We start from the raw sequence: 19,054 nt of genomic DNA on the forward strand, positions 1-19,054 counted from the left end.
AGCCGCTCGTACCCTCTTCTGCACAAAGCCAAATTGAAACCAAAGGACCAAAACGAGCTGCAGCTTGGAACTGCAGTTCAAAATCCCCAAATATACATAACAGGGAAAAAAAAAGAGTAGCAGTCTTAATTGCTATTTTAATTGCAAGATGATCTTCCCTCTCTAATAAACTCAACATTTTACATGCTGAACAATGTCACTGATGCCCAGCTGAGTTTTACACTGGTGAAAAGACAGACACCATCAGAGGTTCTGCAAAGAGAAGCCCTTCTATAGGGATCAGTAAGGAAAACTCATCCACGGAGCCCAAATCGCCTTCCCCTCCAACTTGATGTTATCTCAATTACGAGGACAGGAAGCGAGCTTTGTTTCAGGTAACAAGAAACAGTCTTATCACCAGCACTAATGCAACAGGTTTTCGAGTTTCAAGATCTACATGTGGTAGAACAAAAAGCTTTTGGCTGTTTACCTCAGAGATACGCAAGCTGCTCTAAAATAGCCTGCCTGGGTGGCTCCGCACAGCACCTCTTGTTTGGACAAGCACGTTCAGCGGGTGACTATTTGAATTCTGACTCACTCCAACATGCCGGGGCACCCGACTGTACCAAACCCCGAAGTGCTGACTCGGGGTTTGTGATGCAAATCCGGCAGGAAGCGGCGTTTCCCTGCTGGGACAAACTGCCCTGGTCACCGGGATGCTGCACTGAGTGGCACAAAGCATGCAGCTACAGGAGAGCTCTGCCAGCCAGGTGCCACCATTTAATGTCTGGTTTTGTTGTTGTTTTTTTTTTTTGCATCACTTCAATCAAACTGTGGCAATTGTGAGCAAACTGTTGTTATCTCGTCCCACTTGCGGATGGACAGCAGTGCAATCACAAGGAACTTGCACAACACTAACAGATACTGGCTTCTGTTAGAGAACATAAGCACCAATGATTTAGGCACTGAATCAGAAATTTCTCTACCTCCGACATAACTTTAACCAGTTCATTCAGCAGCAAGCATCAACCACAGACCTTCCCCAAAGTGAAAATACATGGACAGACTCACATCATGCCACCAGAAAGCGATGCAGCGTTAGTGCAACCCCGTGGGCTGCTCAGAGATCCAAGGGAGCCCAAGAATTGAACAGCTAAGCTGTGCCCTGGCCTACAAAGTAGCCTTACAACTGTTCTGTTATTTAGAAGCTATTACCAAGGAAAAGTAAACAACCTGTTGGGCATTTAGAAAACATTCCGGTCCACTGCAGTCATTAAAAGGAAGCCAGGTGCTGTGCTGAGCTAGGAACCAAATCAGCAGAACTTGCTCCTATTCCCTAGTGCCAAATCCCCAAGATCACTGTCACCTTACCAACCCCTTCCACTGAAGGCAGCTCTCTGGCCCAGGAGTTGCTCAGGGACTCACATTTCTAAGTGCAGTGTTTGCAGTTTATGTGGTTGTTTTGGAGAAAATGCTGAAACAACACAGGTTTTTTCTAAGCTTTGATCTACAACACAAAACATGGCTCTGCTCAGAGCAAGGCATGGGGAAGAAACTCAGGTTTTCCAGGTCTCTGAAAAACCAAAGGGAAAAACGTTCCAACCACTCCTATAATTCAGCACTGCGTTCCATCCTTGCCTGACAGGAGTTGAAGCCCCAAACCCCATAGAACAGCTCAACTATCACAGCTGCCTCTGAGCTGCCATAGAGGAAGCAGCTCACACCCAGCTGTCAGCGCTATGTGAAAGCAGTGCTCCAGTTCTGCCAGCCATTCCAAACTGGGACCAGCAGCACAAACACAACGCAGAGCAGAGATCAGGGCCCACGACGACTCAAACTGCAGATGTGCTTCCTGAGTGGGAAAATACCCATAGTCAGTCTTCACTCCCCTTTTTACTGCGTGATGCGAGTCCCAGCTTGGTGAGAAAGTATTTGTATCTGGTTCTGACTAAGCATAGGCTTCCCCATGTAACTCAGCAGCCACTGGGTGCACCCTGTCCCAGCACCCACACAGCAGCAAACCTCACACACACTGACCGAGGTTTCCTTCTCCTCCACCAGCACTGTGTCCTAATTCTTATAGTATAAAACAGCTGGACTAACCGACACAAAGGAAAACTCTTTGGGTTTTTGGTTGTGTGTTTTTTCTTTTTTTTTTTTCTTCAAACCATCTTACAGTTTCCAAAGCAGCTCAGGTGAAAAGCAACCACACTGGAAGCCAAATGTCAAAATCACCATATACAGAATGAATGAGAATATTTTCATTGGTTTCCAGTGAGACTGTAGTGAAAACAAATGCTTGTTATACAACTGACAACCCTCTCACTGTGTCAAAACAAGATGCAAGAACATCAATGGGCTCTGTGCACCAAGATGATATTCCTTCATGGTTACTGGATAAGGAGTCTATTTGTTTAACAATATAATGCTTTTTTTTTTCCCCAATAGCACTAACTATGGCACACGGGGAAGTCCTACAACCTCAAAAAACTGCTAAGACCAGCTGTTGGCAGCCCCAGGGACACAGAAGATGGACACAAGAGGAGCTCTGCAGAGAACACCATTGTCCCCCAAGCACCTGACAGCCTGCTGTCAGCCAGCAGCACACCACCCTTCCCACTTGTAGGCATGGCAGAGCTCAGACAGCCTAAGCATACAGGTGGCAAGGGGCATTTTTTCAACCTGTTCCCTCCTGTTCAGAAGAACGTGACCCATTTGCCATGGATCCACACACCCTGCCTGCCCTCAGAAGCAGCCACACGGCCCAGTGAGGGGACCTGCAGGCCAGCACCAGGCACAGGGCCTGGTGTGAACATCACCTGCCATCCCACAGGCAGCAGCTGGCTGCAAATTAGGACACCTCCACAATCCAGCACGCTGTCAGATCAGACTTCACACGGTTACATGGAGCTCATCAACTTATTCCTTCAAAGTCCATTAAAAAGACTTAGATGTTGTCAAAAGCTACAGTTAGAAGAAGATCAGCTCCCATCCTACTGCCCTTGGCTGCTAGCACGATGCCAGGGGGCTTGAACTAGACTGACCTGATCCCTGGGAGCACCCACAGCCGCATGCAGAGCCCAAGCACAGAGCGGAGGCAGGAGCACAGCTGAACAGCAGCACTGCTCGCAGGCAGGCTGCCCAGCTCCTCTGCCAGTAGTGCCCCTGGGTCCCTCACACAGCTCTACAAATACCTCCCATGTACTGCTGTACATACATCCTGTGCAGGAAACAAGGTGCACAAGAAGCAGCGTGGCTGAAAGTTAACCACAGGGAGCACAAACAGAGGGGGAATTGTCTAGAGGAGGAAAAACCTTACAACAGTTTGTCTTGTGAGTTTGTTTCTTCGTTTGTTTCCTTCTGCAGAATTCCATGTGCCCTTTCCCAGCCATGAAAGCACCTCACCGGGTCCATTTCTTCAAAACTACTTCCACCATATTTTCCTCCATATTTTAAAAAACTCTGCAAGAAGAAACATCAGTTTGCTTAAAGGCAGCAGATATCCACAGCTTCAAAATGCAGGTTTTATTTGACATGCTTTCATATGATGAGCCTCGTGCTCTCCTTCATTCCCAGCATCAACCACTCATCCTCCTAACAGATCTCCAGCAGCCACCCCAAGCCTGGCTCTGCCACACTGCAGCAGCTCCGCTCCAGCCCCAGTCACACACAGATGCCCTGCAGAGAATCCTCTTCTGAATGGTCTTAAAAACTGGGCAATTAATGTAACACATCTGATATTTTAAGCTGAAGGCAGAGCTTCCAATTTCTGAGCCATACAGCAAAGCAACCAAGGAGCTACTGAACGATGATGAAACCCATTACGTGTGACTGTCAATAAAGACATCACCTGTGTTACACAAGAGGAGAACAAAGGCCAGTCACCTCACAGCACAAAGCATCATTTTGCACAACGCAATGTTTTATGACCTTCATACACTCCAACAAAATCAACATTCACATCAATACCTCTGATTTCATACCAAACTTCCAGCGACCCAAAGCTTTCAGGAGAAAAGGCTGTGCTCTGGCCTCGTGCACGAGACAACCAGGCTGTATCAATAACCAGAGCACAGAACTCAGCCTGTTTCCCAGTCAGCTGTGCACTACCCAAGAGGCATGCCAGTCACTACAAACCAACTAATAGTGGGCAAGAATGAAGCCTTTTTTTCCTAGTTCTTCAACATTATGGCATCCCTGAACCTGAACTGCCTCTACTCAAACTGCTAACATTCCCAGCACTGGACCATGAGGCTGCTGGGATAACCAGAAACAACAGCAGTGTTTCAGTGTCATCAGCATGTCTACATTCTATCAAACACCTCAAGCAGTTGCGCTCAGTGATCCATGTAGGTCCCTTCCAACTTGGATATTCCATGATTCTATGTTTGGGGATGCCACAGAACGTCACGGGAGAGCTGGTGGCTGTCAGGAAGACCCACCTTGGTTCAGATGCGTGCAGCCCCAATATCTGCTGTCCCCCAAATGCTGCTGACTCGTGAAGCCGAGCTCAGCTCATCTCCCCCCACACACACAGCCAAACGCTGGGCTATTTTTGGGTGCAGCATGTCAGTTCCAGTGGGTGTGGGAGTTTGTTTGTGTGGGTTTGTATGATTCGACTGCTTCGAAACTTGGCTGAAGCCACATAATTCTCTTTTTATGGAACCCCCTTTGATGGCCATTTAACAGAGGGTGAGGTTTAGCCTCAACTGCAGAGACTCGGGGTCAGAATTACTAGAAAAGAGATGCATAATGACTAACAATGAATCAGTCTTCAGTGGTTTCTTCATTTAAGTGTTAATGCAGCATAATAAACCCCTGGACTAAGATCAGCAGGAAGGCCCTGTCTGCAATAAGTGAGTTAGACCTGCACAGGCTCCGAAGGGACACTTGATCCCATTTAACCCTTGATGTGTACAGCCAGTGCCATGCAGACAGCAGGACTGACACCTGACAGAGCACAGCCCAGATCCCCATGGGATGGCAGAATTCACACACGTTTCTCATCAGCCAGGAGGAATTTCAATTACCAATTTTAGCCTTTACTACCCTGTCAACCTCGGAGCACCTGCCTAAAGCTTTACTTTTGTGGTGGGCAGGAAACTGTCTTGGTACAATTATTCTGACAAGAGCAAGAAGGAGCATGCTACATGTGCTGGTGCATGTTTTATGGCAATTGTACAAGGCTGATATATAGCACAATGAAAGTATGCAGAGGGGAGGAAGGTGTTGAGTTGCTGCTTATCTTTGAAAATATCCAATGCCCAAGGAGTCCAGGTCCAGAGCAGCACACTGTGATTTCTGTATTTTCTTCTAACAAGATTCCTCCTTCAAACACAAATGAGAACATCTAATTCATCCTCCACGTCATTCACAAAACCTTTGCAAGACACCTACTAAGAAAAGAGACACCAATCCATTTTTACGTCATTGCTGTTCCTCTTCCCACTCCCGTTCAGCAGCAGCCTCTCTCCCTCCCAGGGGCTATTTCTGTCCCTGCCCCGGGGTACCAAGCTCCATCCATGGGCATTCATCTGCTCCTGCAGCTCTGCAGCAGATCCAGAGCTTCACGACAACAAATGTTTGGGAGGAAGAGCTCCTGTGCAGAAAGTGGGAGGCTGCAGCGCTGCAGAGATACCAAATACAAAGCCCCCTCAGCCCCCAGTTAAGCTACCACTGACCCAGCAGAAAAGTACTGATTACCTTTCCTAGTCATGCTGCTCCCTCAGCAGAGAAGGCTGGGTGCAGGGCAGGCTCTGCGTTTGCTCACCCTGCAGGAGCAGTGCTGCTGGTAGCTGGTATTCCGTCTGAACTGCTGCACTGTTACACTCATCAAGAAGAATCCTGGTCTCAAATTTAACCATGCTCTCACATTAATCTCCTGGTAACCATATGTTATTTCCTACAGCAAGAAAAATGTTTTAATGAAACATGTAATGTCTCTATTTCGGCTTGTAGTTGATACAGTTAATACCTCTGTGGGGTTTAATAAATATTCTCTGTTATCCCCACTGCAGCAACTATGCTCAGCCTAAGACCATTTCTGGCTCTTAGGCTTTTACTAAACCTCTCCACTAAATGAGAACTAAAACACGACTCTCTTGCAGCATACAAACGATGAGAACAAAAGGCCATGTGAGCAGTATTATAATAGATGCCGGAGGAATTAGTAATTACAGCTATTGGCTTTTCTTATGGCCAAGAGAAATAAGAAGCAGGGCAGACAATGCACCAACAAATACCAAAAAAGCAGAGGAAAACAACTGAAAAAGGTCACCTTACAAGGCCTTCGAGTGGCTCATAATGAAACAAACAGCACCAGTATGAAATAATTCCCCTCTGACACGACAAGAAAGGACCACAGTGTTGGGGCACACAGACTGCTTGGACTATCATGCTCTGAACACTGGTGATCCGTGGTTATCCTGTAGTCACATGCCTTGGTGCTGCATGCCAAAGGTAGAGAAGAGCAGGAGAACAAGCAGCAGCCAAGACTTTTCCAGTGACTGCTCCGCCAGCAGCTCTGCACTCATCTCAAGGAAACAAATCCAGACAAACCAAGGCAGCTTCTAAAGGCTTCCACATACAGCACATCAGTCAGGGCCAAACTCCTTCCAGAGCCTCGAAACCTACCCATCACAGCTGGATTTTAGCCTGCTTTTAAGAGTCGCGGTGCCCACCTCCAAGAACTCCGCACAAGATTTGCACCACTGGCTCTCAATTCTGAATGCAAACCACAGAAACTAAGCCAGTTCTTTCAGAAGGGACCATCCTCCCCTGGTTAAAGCAGAGACATCTCCCACCTCCAAGAAAGGCTCAGCTTCTTAAAAAGAGAGGAAAAAAAACAACAACTCAGGTCAGAGGAAGTAAAAAATAAGTAGACCATGAAGCTTGCAAGAAGGTAAGGCTGGACAGCAAGGAGGTCGCTGGACTTGGGAAGTTGCCACATTCTTTCAGGATTGTGAACCCTGATGTCCGTTGCATTCCAACCACGCACAGTGCCCTGAAGAAGAGATGCAGCAAGACATCCTGCAGGTGCCCAACTAATCCCAGTCAGAGGAACCAGTCCTACTTCCTTCCCAGCTATCAGAATTGGGCGCCTACAGAGTCCAGGACTCTAACTTTGCATAACTGGGAGTTGAACATAAATTGCTGGCTTGGTTAACACAAATTGTCAACTGTTCCTTTCTATTTCATTAGTTCCAGCAAATACAATTATGAATACAGGCCTCCTGCCCTTTAGGATGATTAACATTCCCTTTCGTTAATGTCCCCAACACTGCTGACCCACATTCAACTTGTGAAATCCAGTTATATGTAAACTGCAATGTTCTGTGTCAGCAAGATGTGCCAGACCACCAGAGCCAGGAGCACACAGCACAAGCTCTGCTCCTTTCTGGAAATAAACGCAGCTCCTTTAACTACAAAACAGCCAAGAAAACCCCGTCCTTTAACATAAGAATGGGCACCAAACCATCCTTTGCTTTACTTTTTTTTAGGTAAAAGGGGACACAAGCCAGGAATGCTCAGCTGTTATCTTCAGGCGTCACATCAAAGTTCACTTGACTTGGCAAACGTCCATAGGAAAGGAAAACAGATTCCCAAACCTTATCAATAGGCAGGCCACCTTTTAAATTCATGAGCAGCAATGAATACCTTCCAAGTTATTAATTTCACCTTCAAAGTCATGTAAAAAGACAGGGCACACTGTTTTTTGAGGGAGCATAGATATTCATACTGGAATTCCTTTTGAAACAGAAGAGCGTGGTTCCCAAGGAGCAGCCATGATGAGCAAACCAGCTTTCTCTAAGAAAATGTGACACGGGGTCACGTTTGTACAGGGATTTGATGGCTATATTTGAACGCTGCTTAATTCTTCTATGCAACTACTACTGGAAGAAATCATCTCTGGAAGGGGTTGCAGCACACTCACCAATTGTACTACATTTGTGTAGCGTGTTCAAAGGATTCTTTCAGATTACAAATGGAACCATTTTACCAAGTCTTTACTTTCTTCTAAGTCACTTCCATTAAGCCAATCTGTTTCAAGTATTACTGGGATGAAACCAAGCTCTTAGTGGCTGTTTTCTATTCCCACTGCCATTTCAAAAAATACTTCCCATACACATTCGCCCTTTTCAGGGTATTTTACATCAGTACCTCCCTTCTAACCTCAAGAATCCCAGAGCTTGAAGCAAATAACTCTCCCCTCCTTCCTCACTCCTATCCTGGAGTCAGCAATGACAGCGCCTGCAGAGAAGGAGAAGTACTGAAATAACAGCACTGGGGATTTGCAGGCAAAAAGAGCCCATTTGCTTGGCAGGGTGGGATTTTAAAGGAAACCTGACCTCAGAGTTAAGAAAGCTTCCAGGTCAAGTTTCAGCTCCTAGCTGTTCCACCTCAGCCTTCCCAGCCCTGCCACTCACACAGCCAACAGATCCCAGCTGTTCTCAACACAGGTATTTCCCTCAGCACGACTGCCTTCAGAGGGACTTCATCTCCTCCACTCAGCTGAGGGGAATTTCAAGGCACACAAAGCACCACCTCAGGAGCAGCTCACACTCCAGCAGGCTCACTCACAGGTGATAGCAGCAACTGCACCTACATCCCACCCTGAGAACAGCTGTGCTGCTTCCTAAAGCAAACAAACCACCTTCTCTAGCTTCAGAGCTGCAGGCACCAGTAAGCTGCTGTTCAGCAGAGCTTCTTCACAGCTGGCCATTCCACCTTGTTCAATCATTCATCAATAAAGCATCAGAGTTAACCTCAGTCCTGTCTGTTCTGAACACAGCTTCCTAAGGTTGTGGACATTTTGCCATTCTTCAGGAAAAAAAAAAAAAAAAGAGAGCGACCTGAATGCAAGACTGTCTCTGCTTCAGTATCGTGCAAACTTTGAGTTAACATCACTCAAGAGAAGCCTCGACTCAACAAGAAGGGCTGAATACATCAACGTTCCTGGCAGCCAAAGGACTGATCTCTGCTTAAGAGAAGCCTCTGCGTTTGAAGCATCCAAGCTGCTTCTAGCAGGGAAACTCAGCATCACGATGGGAAAAAAGTGACCGAGCCCTGTGCAAGGGCAACAGTAGCTGAACTGCGGGTTAAATTGTAGCATAGAACATTTGAAACCGACATCAGTTTATGCAACACACACAAACGTATCCCAGTTCTGAACAGAAAGCACCAGTAGATGTTTAGCAACTGATTTCTAAACAGCCCCTGCAATGAATTTCACGCAGTTACCTGGGAAAAAGACAGATAAATCATCAACAAAGCAACCCCACGTTGAAACAGCTCCATAAATCAGACCGCAACTCCCAAAATTCAGATGGCAACTCAAGCGTGACAGCTACAGCCCTCCTCACGGCCTCAAGCCGCTAACGCAAAGCAGGACAGCATCGCGACGAGCTCCCCGGGCTGCGCCCCGAGCCGCCCGCCCCGCTCCGCAGTTCTTATCCCCCGCCGGGCTCCACATCGGGCAGCGCTGCCGTCTGACAGCACCGCCCGGCCGCGGCCCACGGCCCGGCTCCGCTCTCTCCCCGCACGGCCCGGCTCGGCGCCGCTCGGCCCGGCGCGGCTCCGGCTCCACCGGCGGTACCCGACCGGCGCAGAGCCGACGGGAGGAGGCGGGCGGCCCGAATCGCGGCCGGGCCGGGCTCCTCACCTTGGCCCGGGTCACCAGGTGCGTGGCCAGCTTCACGACGGCGAAGTTGCCCTTGCCGATGGTGCGCTCGATCTCGTAGTAGCCGATGCGAGCGGGTCCCGGGGGCCTGGGGGGCGGCGGGGCCGGGGGCAGCCGCGGGGCCGGAGGGGGCCCCCCCGCACCGCTCGCCGCCGCCGCTGCAGCCGCCGCCGCCATCTTGTAGCGAGGAGCAAACCCCCCCCCTCGGGGCTGCGGCACCGCGTGAGCTCATCCGCGGGGGGGCGGGGGGCGGGCGGCTGCCATGGCGACCCCGCGGGGCGGGCCGAGTGACGTCAGCGCGGCCCTGACGCCCCCGTACGTCACCGCCCGCCGAGGCGCGGGATTGGCCGAGGGGCGCGGCCTGGGAGCCCCGGACGGCGCGGCGGGGAGGGCGCCCCCGCGTGGGGCGGCGGTAGAGGGCGGAAGGTCGCGGGTTCGAATCCTCGACGCCTCGACGCGGGGCAGGTGCCCGCTCCTCTCCAAACTTCGTTTCGACCTCCAGCCGCTCGCTTCCTCGCACTAAAACGATCTTTCACCGCAGTTACGTATTCGTGTTTCGCTCCTTATGTGGCAGGAGGGAAAGAATGCTACTTTTAGCCTGGTAGAAAGTTCTACTGCCTTAGTATTGTACCCGGAATTGGAGCATTAACACTTTAACTCCCAGTGCACTACATAATGTTATGATGTGGAATACTGAAAACCAAAAAACATAAAACCATGACAAATATCTCTTCCAAGAGCAAGCATCCAGCCTCGAAAATATTTGCAACTGCAGGCCTGGCTGCTCTGAGCAAAGCACTCAGTCCCTTCCAGGACACTTATAGGAATCTCGCTGTGGGTCTGCAGACACCCCAGACTCAGTGCAGCCCAGCACATCCCCTCAGCTCATCGCACTGCTGCCATGTGCTGGGAAAATGGCTGCAGGGTTACATAAAGCAGGCAGGGGCATGGTGCTGGCAGCAAGCTGGGATTGCCACCCCTCTGTGTGCTTCCTGGCAGCAACCTCAGGAGCAATCCTCCTTAAGAGCTATAGCAGGAGAGAGAAGGGGTCTATAGAAACAAGGAGGCCTGGGCAGGAGGTGCAGGCAATGCACAACTGTAGTTCAGAGATTAAATCTCCAAAAAGCCTGAATGAGGAGCTACAAATCCCTCCTATTCTTCTGCTCACCGCCCATGGTTCACAGACACTGCACTTGATCACTGCTGGCTTTTTGCACCCCTCAATTTCCACCCAGCAGTGCCTCCCACCCGCAGGGATCTTCCCAGAAGTTTGTTGTTGAGGTTGCCTGGGGAAACGGCTGAATTCGCCTCAAGTGGTCTGGCTGTTGCTAAGAGCAACATTTCAGCTGCAGCTGCCCATGAAAGAAGACAGGTGTGCTAGTTATGTGTTTTAAAAAGCCGTGATAGAGCAAAAGACTGCTTGCGGCACAGCCTTCCTTTAATAATCATTAATCCTTGCCCTGCTGGCACCGATCACGTGGGACAGTGACAGCCACTGGCAAGCAGTTGGAGTGCAGGGAACCTGAACCATCACCACCTCACCACTGCATTTACCCCATGCTTTCACCAGGCTGCCTCCTTGCCACTGGGTCTGCCTCGTCCTGCCCTGTTCCTGCTTCGGGACAAAGCAGAGAGAGAAACCAAACGGTCCTTTCTTTGCTGCTTTAACTTCAAAGTACAGAACTCTGGGGCTGCAGAAACTGCCCATGGCCTTGGGAATGCCACGGTGCGCAGCTCCCTCCAGCAAGAAGGGTCTACGAGGAACACGTGCAGCTCTCACCGGTCACAGTGAGACTGAAAAGATGCACAGAGAGGTGGGGACGCTCGCAATGCAGCGATGGCTCTGCGGCCTGGTGGCTCCGCCATGTTTTGCTGCACCTGCACGGCACTGACCTACAGCAGCCGTCACTGCAGGCCGCCACCCCGCCTCACCTCACTTCCCGACGCCAGGCCGCGGGCCCGCCTCCAGCCGGCCCGGCAGTGACTCGACCGACGTCACCGCCTGGAGAATGACGTCATAGCGACGTCATCGCGGCGCGGTGCCCCCTAGGGCCGAGCGCAGAGGAGTTCTGGGCGGGACTTCCGGCAGCGCGGCCGGAAGCGTCGCGGGGAGGCGAGTGGGGATTGGCCGGGTGGCGGCGGCGGAAGCGGAAGTGGCGTTGGCGCAGGCGCGGAGAGAGCCCGGGCCGAGGGAGGGAGGCGCCCGCCCGAGCGAGCCATGGAGCTGCGGGGGGAGCTGCTGTCGCCGTGAGTGCGCGGGCACCGCCCGGCCCCGCCCCGGACGGGCTGCAGGGCTCCGGGCCTCGCCTCGTCCCGTGGGGGGCGGCGGGATGGCGGCGCCGTGCTTTCAGCCTCTCCCGGCCCGGCGGCTGCGAGCGGCCCGTGGGAGCCGTTGGGTGCGGGCGGCGGTTGCGGGCGCTGCTCAGGCGTTGGCCGCGGGGCGGGGCGGGATCCGGCCCTCGGCGCTGCCATCCGAGGGAGGAGTGCGGCTTTGTCGCCGTGCCCGCAGGGTGCAGCTCGCAGGGTGCAGCCCCGCTGCCCGGCCTAACGCCTGCACGGCGCGCCGCTCGGACCTGGTTTTGTTGCGGTGTCGGTGCTCTGCGGTGTGAAGGGCTGCATTTGCCCCGATGGCCGCTGCCCTTCCTGCCCGAAATCCCCGGGGATCGGCTCGGCCGCGATGCGCAGCCTCCTGCAGCCGCTTAATCCACCTGTGCTGCGCGGCTCAGTAGCCGTAAGCTGGCTATCGCTGTACTAATAGGAGCTAATCCTCGGATTACCAGCATTTATTATAGTTAAGGATTTGCCCGGCTGAGGTGTGCTTCTGCAGGACGGTCTCTGAAATGAGCTTTTCTTTGTCTTTTTAAATGCATTGTTTTCACGTGTCAGTAGACAGCTTCAGGAGGGCTGCCTGCAGTCTGTCTGGCAGTCCTGCACAGAGTGAAATGGATTTTGTTGTCAGCTAAAAGTCAACGTGCTTCGGAATGGTCATGAATTGTCCGTTGTGAATGTCAGGAAGTGCAGTGGTTTTCTGCCAGCCTGCCTTTTCCCCTGTGCTTGGATTAGCTGCTGAAAGCAGCCTGTCTGAAATGTTCTTTCCGCAGGAATAGAATGAGCCATGGAGACTCGAATCCTGCAGCAGTCCCACATGCTGCTGAGGATACTCAGGGAGATGACAGATGGATGTCACAGGTGAGAGAGCTGTTGTGGGAGATGGGAGGCTCTTTCCTGAGGGGCTGGGGGCTGCTGGGTGAGTCCTGCGCGTGTCTGTCTGACCACATTCTCGATTTGAGGTTGTAATAGCTCTGCTTCCCAACAGCTGGCAGCATTCTGATGCTTCTCTTACTTGAATTGATGAAAGAAGGCAAAAAGCAGCAGTGACCTGAAAACTACACTATGGAATATTTTCAGAAAATAGTCCTGTTGGCTCATTAACTGAGAGAAATTGCCAATCCCATTGTTAAACAAAGTGCAAAATAGTGCTTTTCCGGTGTGTACCACTGCAAGGGAGTGACAAAGCTGAAAAGCAGAGCTGAAGTGTTTGGTCTCCCAGTCTCTTTCTGCAACACTTCCTCCTACGGACAGAGCAAAATAGCCAGAGGATACTTGCTGCACTGTTAATTTGTCTGTTCTTTAATTACTGAATTTAGTGGGTGCCTAACATATGTGTTTCATATGGGTGGCATGGAGTAGACCAATACTGCTCTTCTCAGAACCAAGGCCACAATCCCCCTGTTAGAGTTTGTGTAGTCCCTTGTAATTTCTTGTAGGGGATTTCTGGGAGTTCATGGGTTAACAGGGAGAAGCACATTGGAGGGCAGACAGGAGGGAGCAGGGGGAACTGGTTGGGCAACTGTCCCTTTCTGTCCTGCAGCAGAGATACTGATGAGGAGCCATCAGTCTGAGCTTACGCTTATACTGCTTTCTTTTAAACAGCACAATAGATTTGTTTTGGACTGCAAAGACAAGGAACCTGATGTGCTCTTCGTGGGTGATTCCATGGTGCAGTTGCTACAGCAATATGAGGTACTGATTAAAACAAAACAAAAGGAAAGAAAAAAAAAAAAAGAGGCAATTGTGGGGTTATGTGAATTAGAATTTCTAATCCATTAACGTACAATTACTCACTGTCCAGGCTATTCTTTTTCTTCCACTCTGATTTTACTGCTGTCTTCTGGTTTGTTCCACCCTAATTCCTTAGTCACCCAGTGCCTGTTCAGAGTCTTGCTGCTTTATCTCTGTAAGCCATTTGTCATTCTCTGAAGCAATTAATAACTGCCTTCACTTTGATATGCACACACAACCCTTCACTGGTTCCTTGATTCCAAACTCTCAGGAACATGCCAGTGAAATCTTTGTGGGTGTGTCTTCCTTGGCCAGAACACGTTTAACCCTTGATGCACTATGTGCACTGACATACCTGCTTTTCTGTTGACAAAGTGTTAAAGATCTTCTCAGAAGTGAAATTTACATTAAGGACAAGCTGGCTTGTATTCCTTTTCTTAATCTATGAAACTGCTGGAGCAAAACTAAGAATTTTGCTGCTCCACAGTGGTGGTAACTGAGTAACATTGTTCTCCAAAAGCTGCTTCCCAGTGTAGTTCACTTTTTCTAGTTTTGTTTCCTGGCAATGTGGTTACCTTTTTTAGAAGTCCTGTAATTAGCTAAGCTAGGGACACCGTGATCTACAGCAGCTCCCTTCTGTATCTCTGATGCCAAATAGCTATTCAAGAGAGCTTCCCCTTCCTCTGTGCCAGGATTGAGTGCATGAATGTCAGCAATTCTGTCTCTTCTGGACCGTGAAGTAAAGCTTCATCCTGTGCTTAAATGCCACTTCTGGAAGTGAGTTTTCAGAGGGTTTCTCACTGCTGCTTCCAGTGTTACTGAAGAATTGTGTGTCTGTGTAGTATCTTTCTTTCATGATCAGGATGCTCCTCTCAAAGAGGAAACTGACCTCTGATTGCAGATATGGCGAGAGCTCTTCTCACCACTTCATGCATTGAATTTTGGGATTGGTGGAGACACCACTGGACACGTTCTGTGGAGACTGAAGAATGGTGAACTGGAGAACATTAAACCGAAGGTATAAACAGACAGCCAAACAAGGCAGCCTTGTGCTGACTTATAAGAGACATCAGGTCCTTGAGTGGTGTAAAACTGAGTGAGCCATTAACTCTTAAGAGATCTTTTGTTGAAAAGCTGTTGCCACTAAGTATGCATAACGTACTGAAATGTGTTAGGCTAAGCTAGAAGTGCTTGGGAATGGAGCCATAGTTTTCATACACGTGGCTTTCACTGCTAACGTGCATTAGAGGAAGTCATCAAGAGAAATGGCCTTATGGTCATAGGCTGATCAACATTTGTGCTGTCATTAGATTAGTTTGGAGTTGCAGTGACTCATACTGAGGTATGTTCTCAGATAGAGATGGTGAAATATTGGATAAAAAGCGAGCAAAGATGCTCAGTATGTGTAGTGAAGAACAGCTTCCTATTTCACACCTAAAGCTGTGGTCAACTTTACTGAAAGCAATGAATGCTCCACTACAGTACTCCAGTAGGAAGACAGTGTCACTCGTATTTCAATCTGTTATTTAGCAGCTTGAAATCATTTTGTGAAGAAGTGGAGGTGCACGGTTGTCCTTGTCCTGCAGGGCCTCACGCTATGCTGTATAAATGCCCTCTTGTAGCCTCCTGCAGTGTGTTGACCAAGAGACTCTGTGAAAAGGGGTGGACTCGCATCTCATATGCTGTTCAGAAAACCTTCAGAAGTTCTTCATCTATACTGGATGCCAAATCTGAAGCTTGTAAGATACAGTCCAAAAGTCAGCATAACTGGCAGCTGAAAACCTGCATTTTTGGTTTATCCTGTAGCTAACCTGATTTGATTGAGCTTGATGACTGTAGATGATGTTTATGCAGTGCTTTCAGGGTCAGCAAGACTATTACAGCTTGTTCTGAAAAAGTTGCAAACATTTCTTCTCCTCATAGGTCATTGTTGTTTGGGTTGGAACAAATAATTACGAAAACACAGCAGAAGAAGTAGCAGGAGGGATTGAGGCTATCGTGCGTCTGATAAATACCCAGCAGCCACAGGCCAAAGTTATTGTACTGGTATGTTTATTGGAGAGCTACAAAAACAAAGCCCTCCAAGGAAGCTGTGTGTTCTCTGTACTGTCTCTGTGGTACTGGAAGTTATGGTTGTGGTGGGGGAGGGCAGTTGTTTCATTTGTCTTCTGCTTTGTACGTGCTTCCCCGGCTTCACCTGGCTTTGCAGAAGTTATCCTTTTAGCCCCTCCAGGGACAGATGTGATCGTCCTCATTAGCAGTATTGCTATCCCATGTAGATGGTTTGTTGAAGATGTTCTGTAAGGAATAGATCAGAGCTGGGATTTGGAAGTCTTAGTTTCCTCCCTCATTTTAAACAAGTCAGCTGGCCTCCCTCTTTTTGAGGAGGTGAGCCAAAGCATTCAGCACACCACTGAAACTTTATAAAAGGAATGCAAACTGATAGATTTTTTTGTTCTAACAAAAAAAAAAAAAAAACAAACAAATTCCATGCCAGTTGTGCTTCTAGCTCGTCTGGCTCCTTCAGTCACATGTGAAGTTAGATCTAAATGGACAAAATCTGATTCAAGAAATGAGATCCTTTTATCATAGACGTCTTCAATCTTGAAAGGGTGCCTGAATTGAAAGGGAAATCATTATTGCACCATCAAAGTTGAATGAAAGCTCTTCATTGCCTCCTTCTTGTGTCAGGGCCTGCTACCTCGTGGAGAGAAGCCAAACCCTCTGCGGCAGAAGAATGCCAAGGTGAACCATCTGCTAAAAGCCTCACTCCCCAAACTACCCAATGTGCAGCTCCTGGATGTAGATGCTGGCTTCGTGCACTCAGATGGCACCATCTCGTACCACGATATGTTTGATTTCCTGCACCTGACAGGAGGGGCCTATGCAAAGATCTGCAAACCCCTCCACGAACTGATCATGCAGCTACTGGAGGAGACCCCTGAGGAGAAGCGAGCTGCCCTGGCCTGATTAGCTGATGTCAGTGTTAACATCATCCAGCCCATCAGATCAGTTCTGTCACTGGCACTACAGAATCCTTCTTTCTTAAAGCACTTTCCATTGTAGAATGTTACAGATGTTCATATCTAGTGTTTTGAGGGGGAAGGCTGATGTTTAACTGGTCTTGTACAGATGAGGGCCAGCTAGTTTGGTTTTATTGCAGGAGGAAATTAGCTGAAGAAGAGTTTTACTTTTAAACCATTCCTCATTTAAAATGAGAACAGGACTGTCACTCTGTGCCCCTCTCACGTATTGTTGCTCTGTGGTTGTCCTAGAACCTTTTTAGCCTGTCTCTGACAGCCCACACGCAGCTCCTGGCCCACCCTTCCTGGCTGTAGGGGTTGTGCTCTGTCTATTAGCCTGTGAACAAGAATTACCTTTCACTTGCTAATAACAGAACAGATGCATTTTTCCAAGCTCAGTCCCACCTTTTAAAGGTTTCTGGTTGATTTTTTGTTTTTTTTTTTTCCCTTTTTCTGGGGTATTTTAAGTGACACTTGTTGTTTCTCACTCCTTATTTCTGAAGCAGCATGAAACTGGAATTCAGAAACCTAAGGGAACAAACTGTTAACTTCTTTAATACTCCCAGGTGCTTGTTCTTGTGCTCATTTCACCATACCTAGTAGCCTGGGCACCCTTCATTCCATGTAGCTTTCCCTGTGGGCAGTGTCATTCAGGTGCTCCTGATGGCTGTCCTGTCTGTGTACGTTATTGCTGGCTTTTAAAAGTCATTCAGTTTAGCATTGTAATTCTCCAGTTAGTATCACACAAGGCAGTCACTTCCTCGCTACTATGGAACTGACATTTCATTCCTTTGGGATGCCTGTGCTCCAGGGCTCTTTGCAGTACTGTTCATTGTTCTTTCTTTCTTTGTTTTTGTAAGTATGACTGTTACATCCTTTTTTTTTCCTAAAGAAGACCCACATGAATAGCCCCTTTTTTTCAAGGCATAAAACAGTCTGATGCTTTACAGATTCAAAGGTGTATATTTCTTTATTGCTTCTGTTTTACTTGTATAAACATTTTATTCAAGCAACTGCAGCCTCTTTACAGTATGAAGTCGAGGTGTGGCCGTTTGCTGCCCTGGACACTGCTCACCTCTAGCCAAGGAAGCCATTGCAGCAGTGCTCTCTTACAGGGGCTGCAGGTAGGTGGGATTTTTGTTTTGTTTTTTTTATGAGCTGGTTATAGCCTACTAATGGTAACATGAAGATAGCCTTTCGTCTACAATGAAAGCTTCTCTTTATTCAGAAAGAAACTGTTTTGGACCCTAAATGCAGAGCCCTAGGGGAATAGATAAATATACTTGCAAATAAAATAATTTTAAATGAAGTCTGTTCTTCCTTGGCTTACCTACCAGAGCTGGAGCTTGTAGCACTGTGCAAACACTGCAGTGGTTCGCAGCGTGGTGGCTGATGGAGAGCTGCCAGCACAGATCTCTGCACTTCTTTCAGTGCATGAGGAATCTGCAGCCACGTGCTCATCTCGGCAGGTAAATTGGAGAGGAACCGATAGCTTTTTAGCAGGCACTTCGTACTCTGTTCTTAAGGAGGGGTGTTTAGGTGTCCAGGTTGCTTGCTGTGCCCTGCTGCAATGAAAGTACGTAGGTACTGTATATAGTCTGTTTGCCCTTTTTTATAATAAAGGGTGCTGGTGTTTAATGCAGTCTATAACCTAGCATTAAGGAATACTTTTACGTCCCCACTACATTCCCCTGTTCCTGTAGATTTGATCATAGCAGGATTTCTGCCTGGATTGCATGCATAGTTTGTGTTTTGTTTCCAGTATATGTGATCTACACACAGATGAAGGAAGGATGAAGCTTTCCACTTCCCAGAAATAAATACCAGAGTGCTGTAGTAGAGGAGGGATGGCTGTCTCACCCCACGAAGCAGGCTAGGCATGCGCTGCTCCCCGGGCCTGCGTGCTCTGCAGCCCTGCTGCCTTGCAGAGGGGGCTTTAAGGTAATGTTGTTCACACTTCTGGTTAGATGCTCGCTGGAGAAGTTGGTATAAGAGAGTGTGAAATGTTAAAAATACGCTGCAGTGGAGGATTCCTGGGGGAAAAGTTTATTATCCCTCTCCCCCTCCTCATGCCCTCCTTAGGGAGAAGAGTTAAAACACATTCTGCTCCCTGTCAACTTTTCAGCTTTTGTAATAAGGCAGTGTGGTAGATGAACCTATGCATCCCTGCTTTGCTCCCTGCTGTCACAGCGTTTGGTTGAAGAGATGCTGGCTAGATGTTTTCTTCAATAAAAAAGCTGTAACTTCTTACCTAAGCACCCTTACAACTGGGGCTGTGTCCTGCCCTGAGTCAGCTGCTCTTGGTGGGGCA

The 19,054-nt window shown here is 48.8% G+C and overlaps 2 protein-coding genes across 5 annotated transcripts in view; one reads left to right on the forward strand and one right to left on the reverse strand.

The window, feature by feature from the left end:
• Nucleotides 1-9,894, reverse strand: part of SIK3 (SIK family kinase 3) — a 72,342-nt gene extending 62,448 nt beyond the window's left edge. For all 4 annotated transcript variants that reach the window (XM_085209054.1, XM_085209051.1, XM_085209053.1 and 1 more), the window contains exon 1: nucleotides 9,641-9,894. In XM_085209054.1, the coding sequence (XP_085065180.1) occupies nucleotides 9,641-9,835 (195 nt within the window). In that variant the 5' untranslated portion in view covers nucleotides 9,836-9,894. The remainder of the gene's footprint in view (nucleotides 1-9,640) is intronic.
• A 1,861-nt stretch (nucleotides 9,895-11,755) lies between these two features.
• Nucleotides 11,756-18,052, forward strand: PAFAH1B2 (platelet activating factor acetylhydrolase 1b catalytic subunit 2). The gene is made up of 6 exons (XM_085209103.1): nucleotides 11,756-11,905; nucleotides 12,760-12,847; nucleotides 13,592-13,681; nucleotides 14,622-14,738; nucleotides 15,644-15,766; nucleotides 16,412-18,052. Exons 1-6 carry the CDS (start codon nucleotides 11,877-11,879, stop codon nucleotides 16,688-16,690), a joined length of 726 nt encoding a protein of 241 aa, XP_085065229.1. The 5' UTR covers nucleotides 11,756-11,876; the 3' UTR covers nucleotides 16,691-18,052.
• The last annotated feature ends 1,002 nt before the right edge of the window (nucleotides 18,053-19,054 follow it).

The sequence above is a fragment of the Meleagris gallopavo genome, chromosome 26 (genome assembly GCF_905368555.1).
Source record: "Meleagris gallopavo chromosome 26, MGAL_WU_HG_1.1, whole genome shotgun sequence".
Classification (NCBI taxonomy): domain Eukaryota; kingdom Metazoa; phylum Chordata; class Aves; order Galliformes; family Phasianidae; genus Meleagris; species Meleagris gallopavo.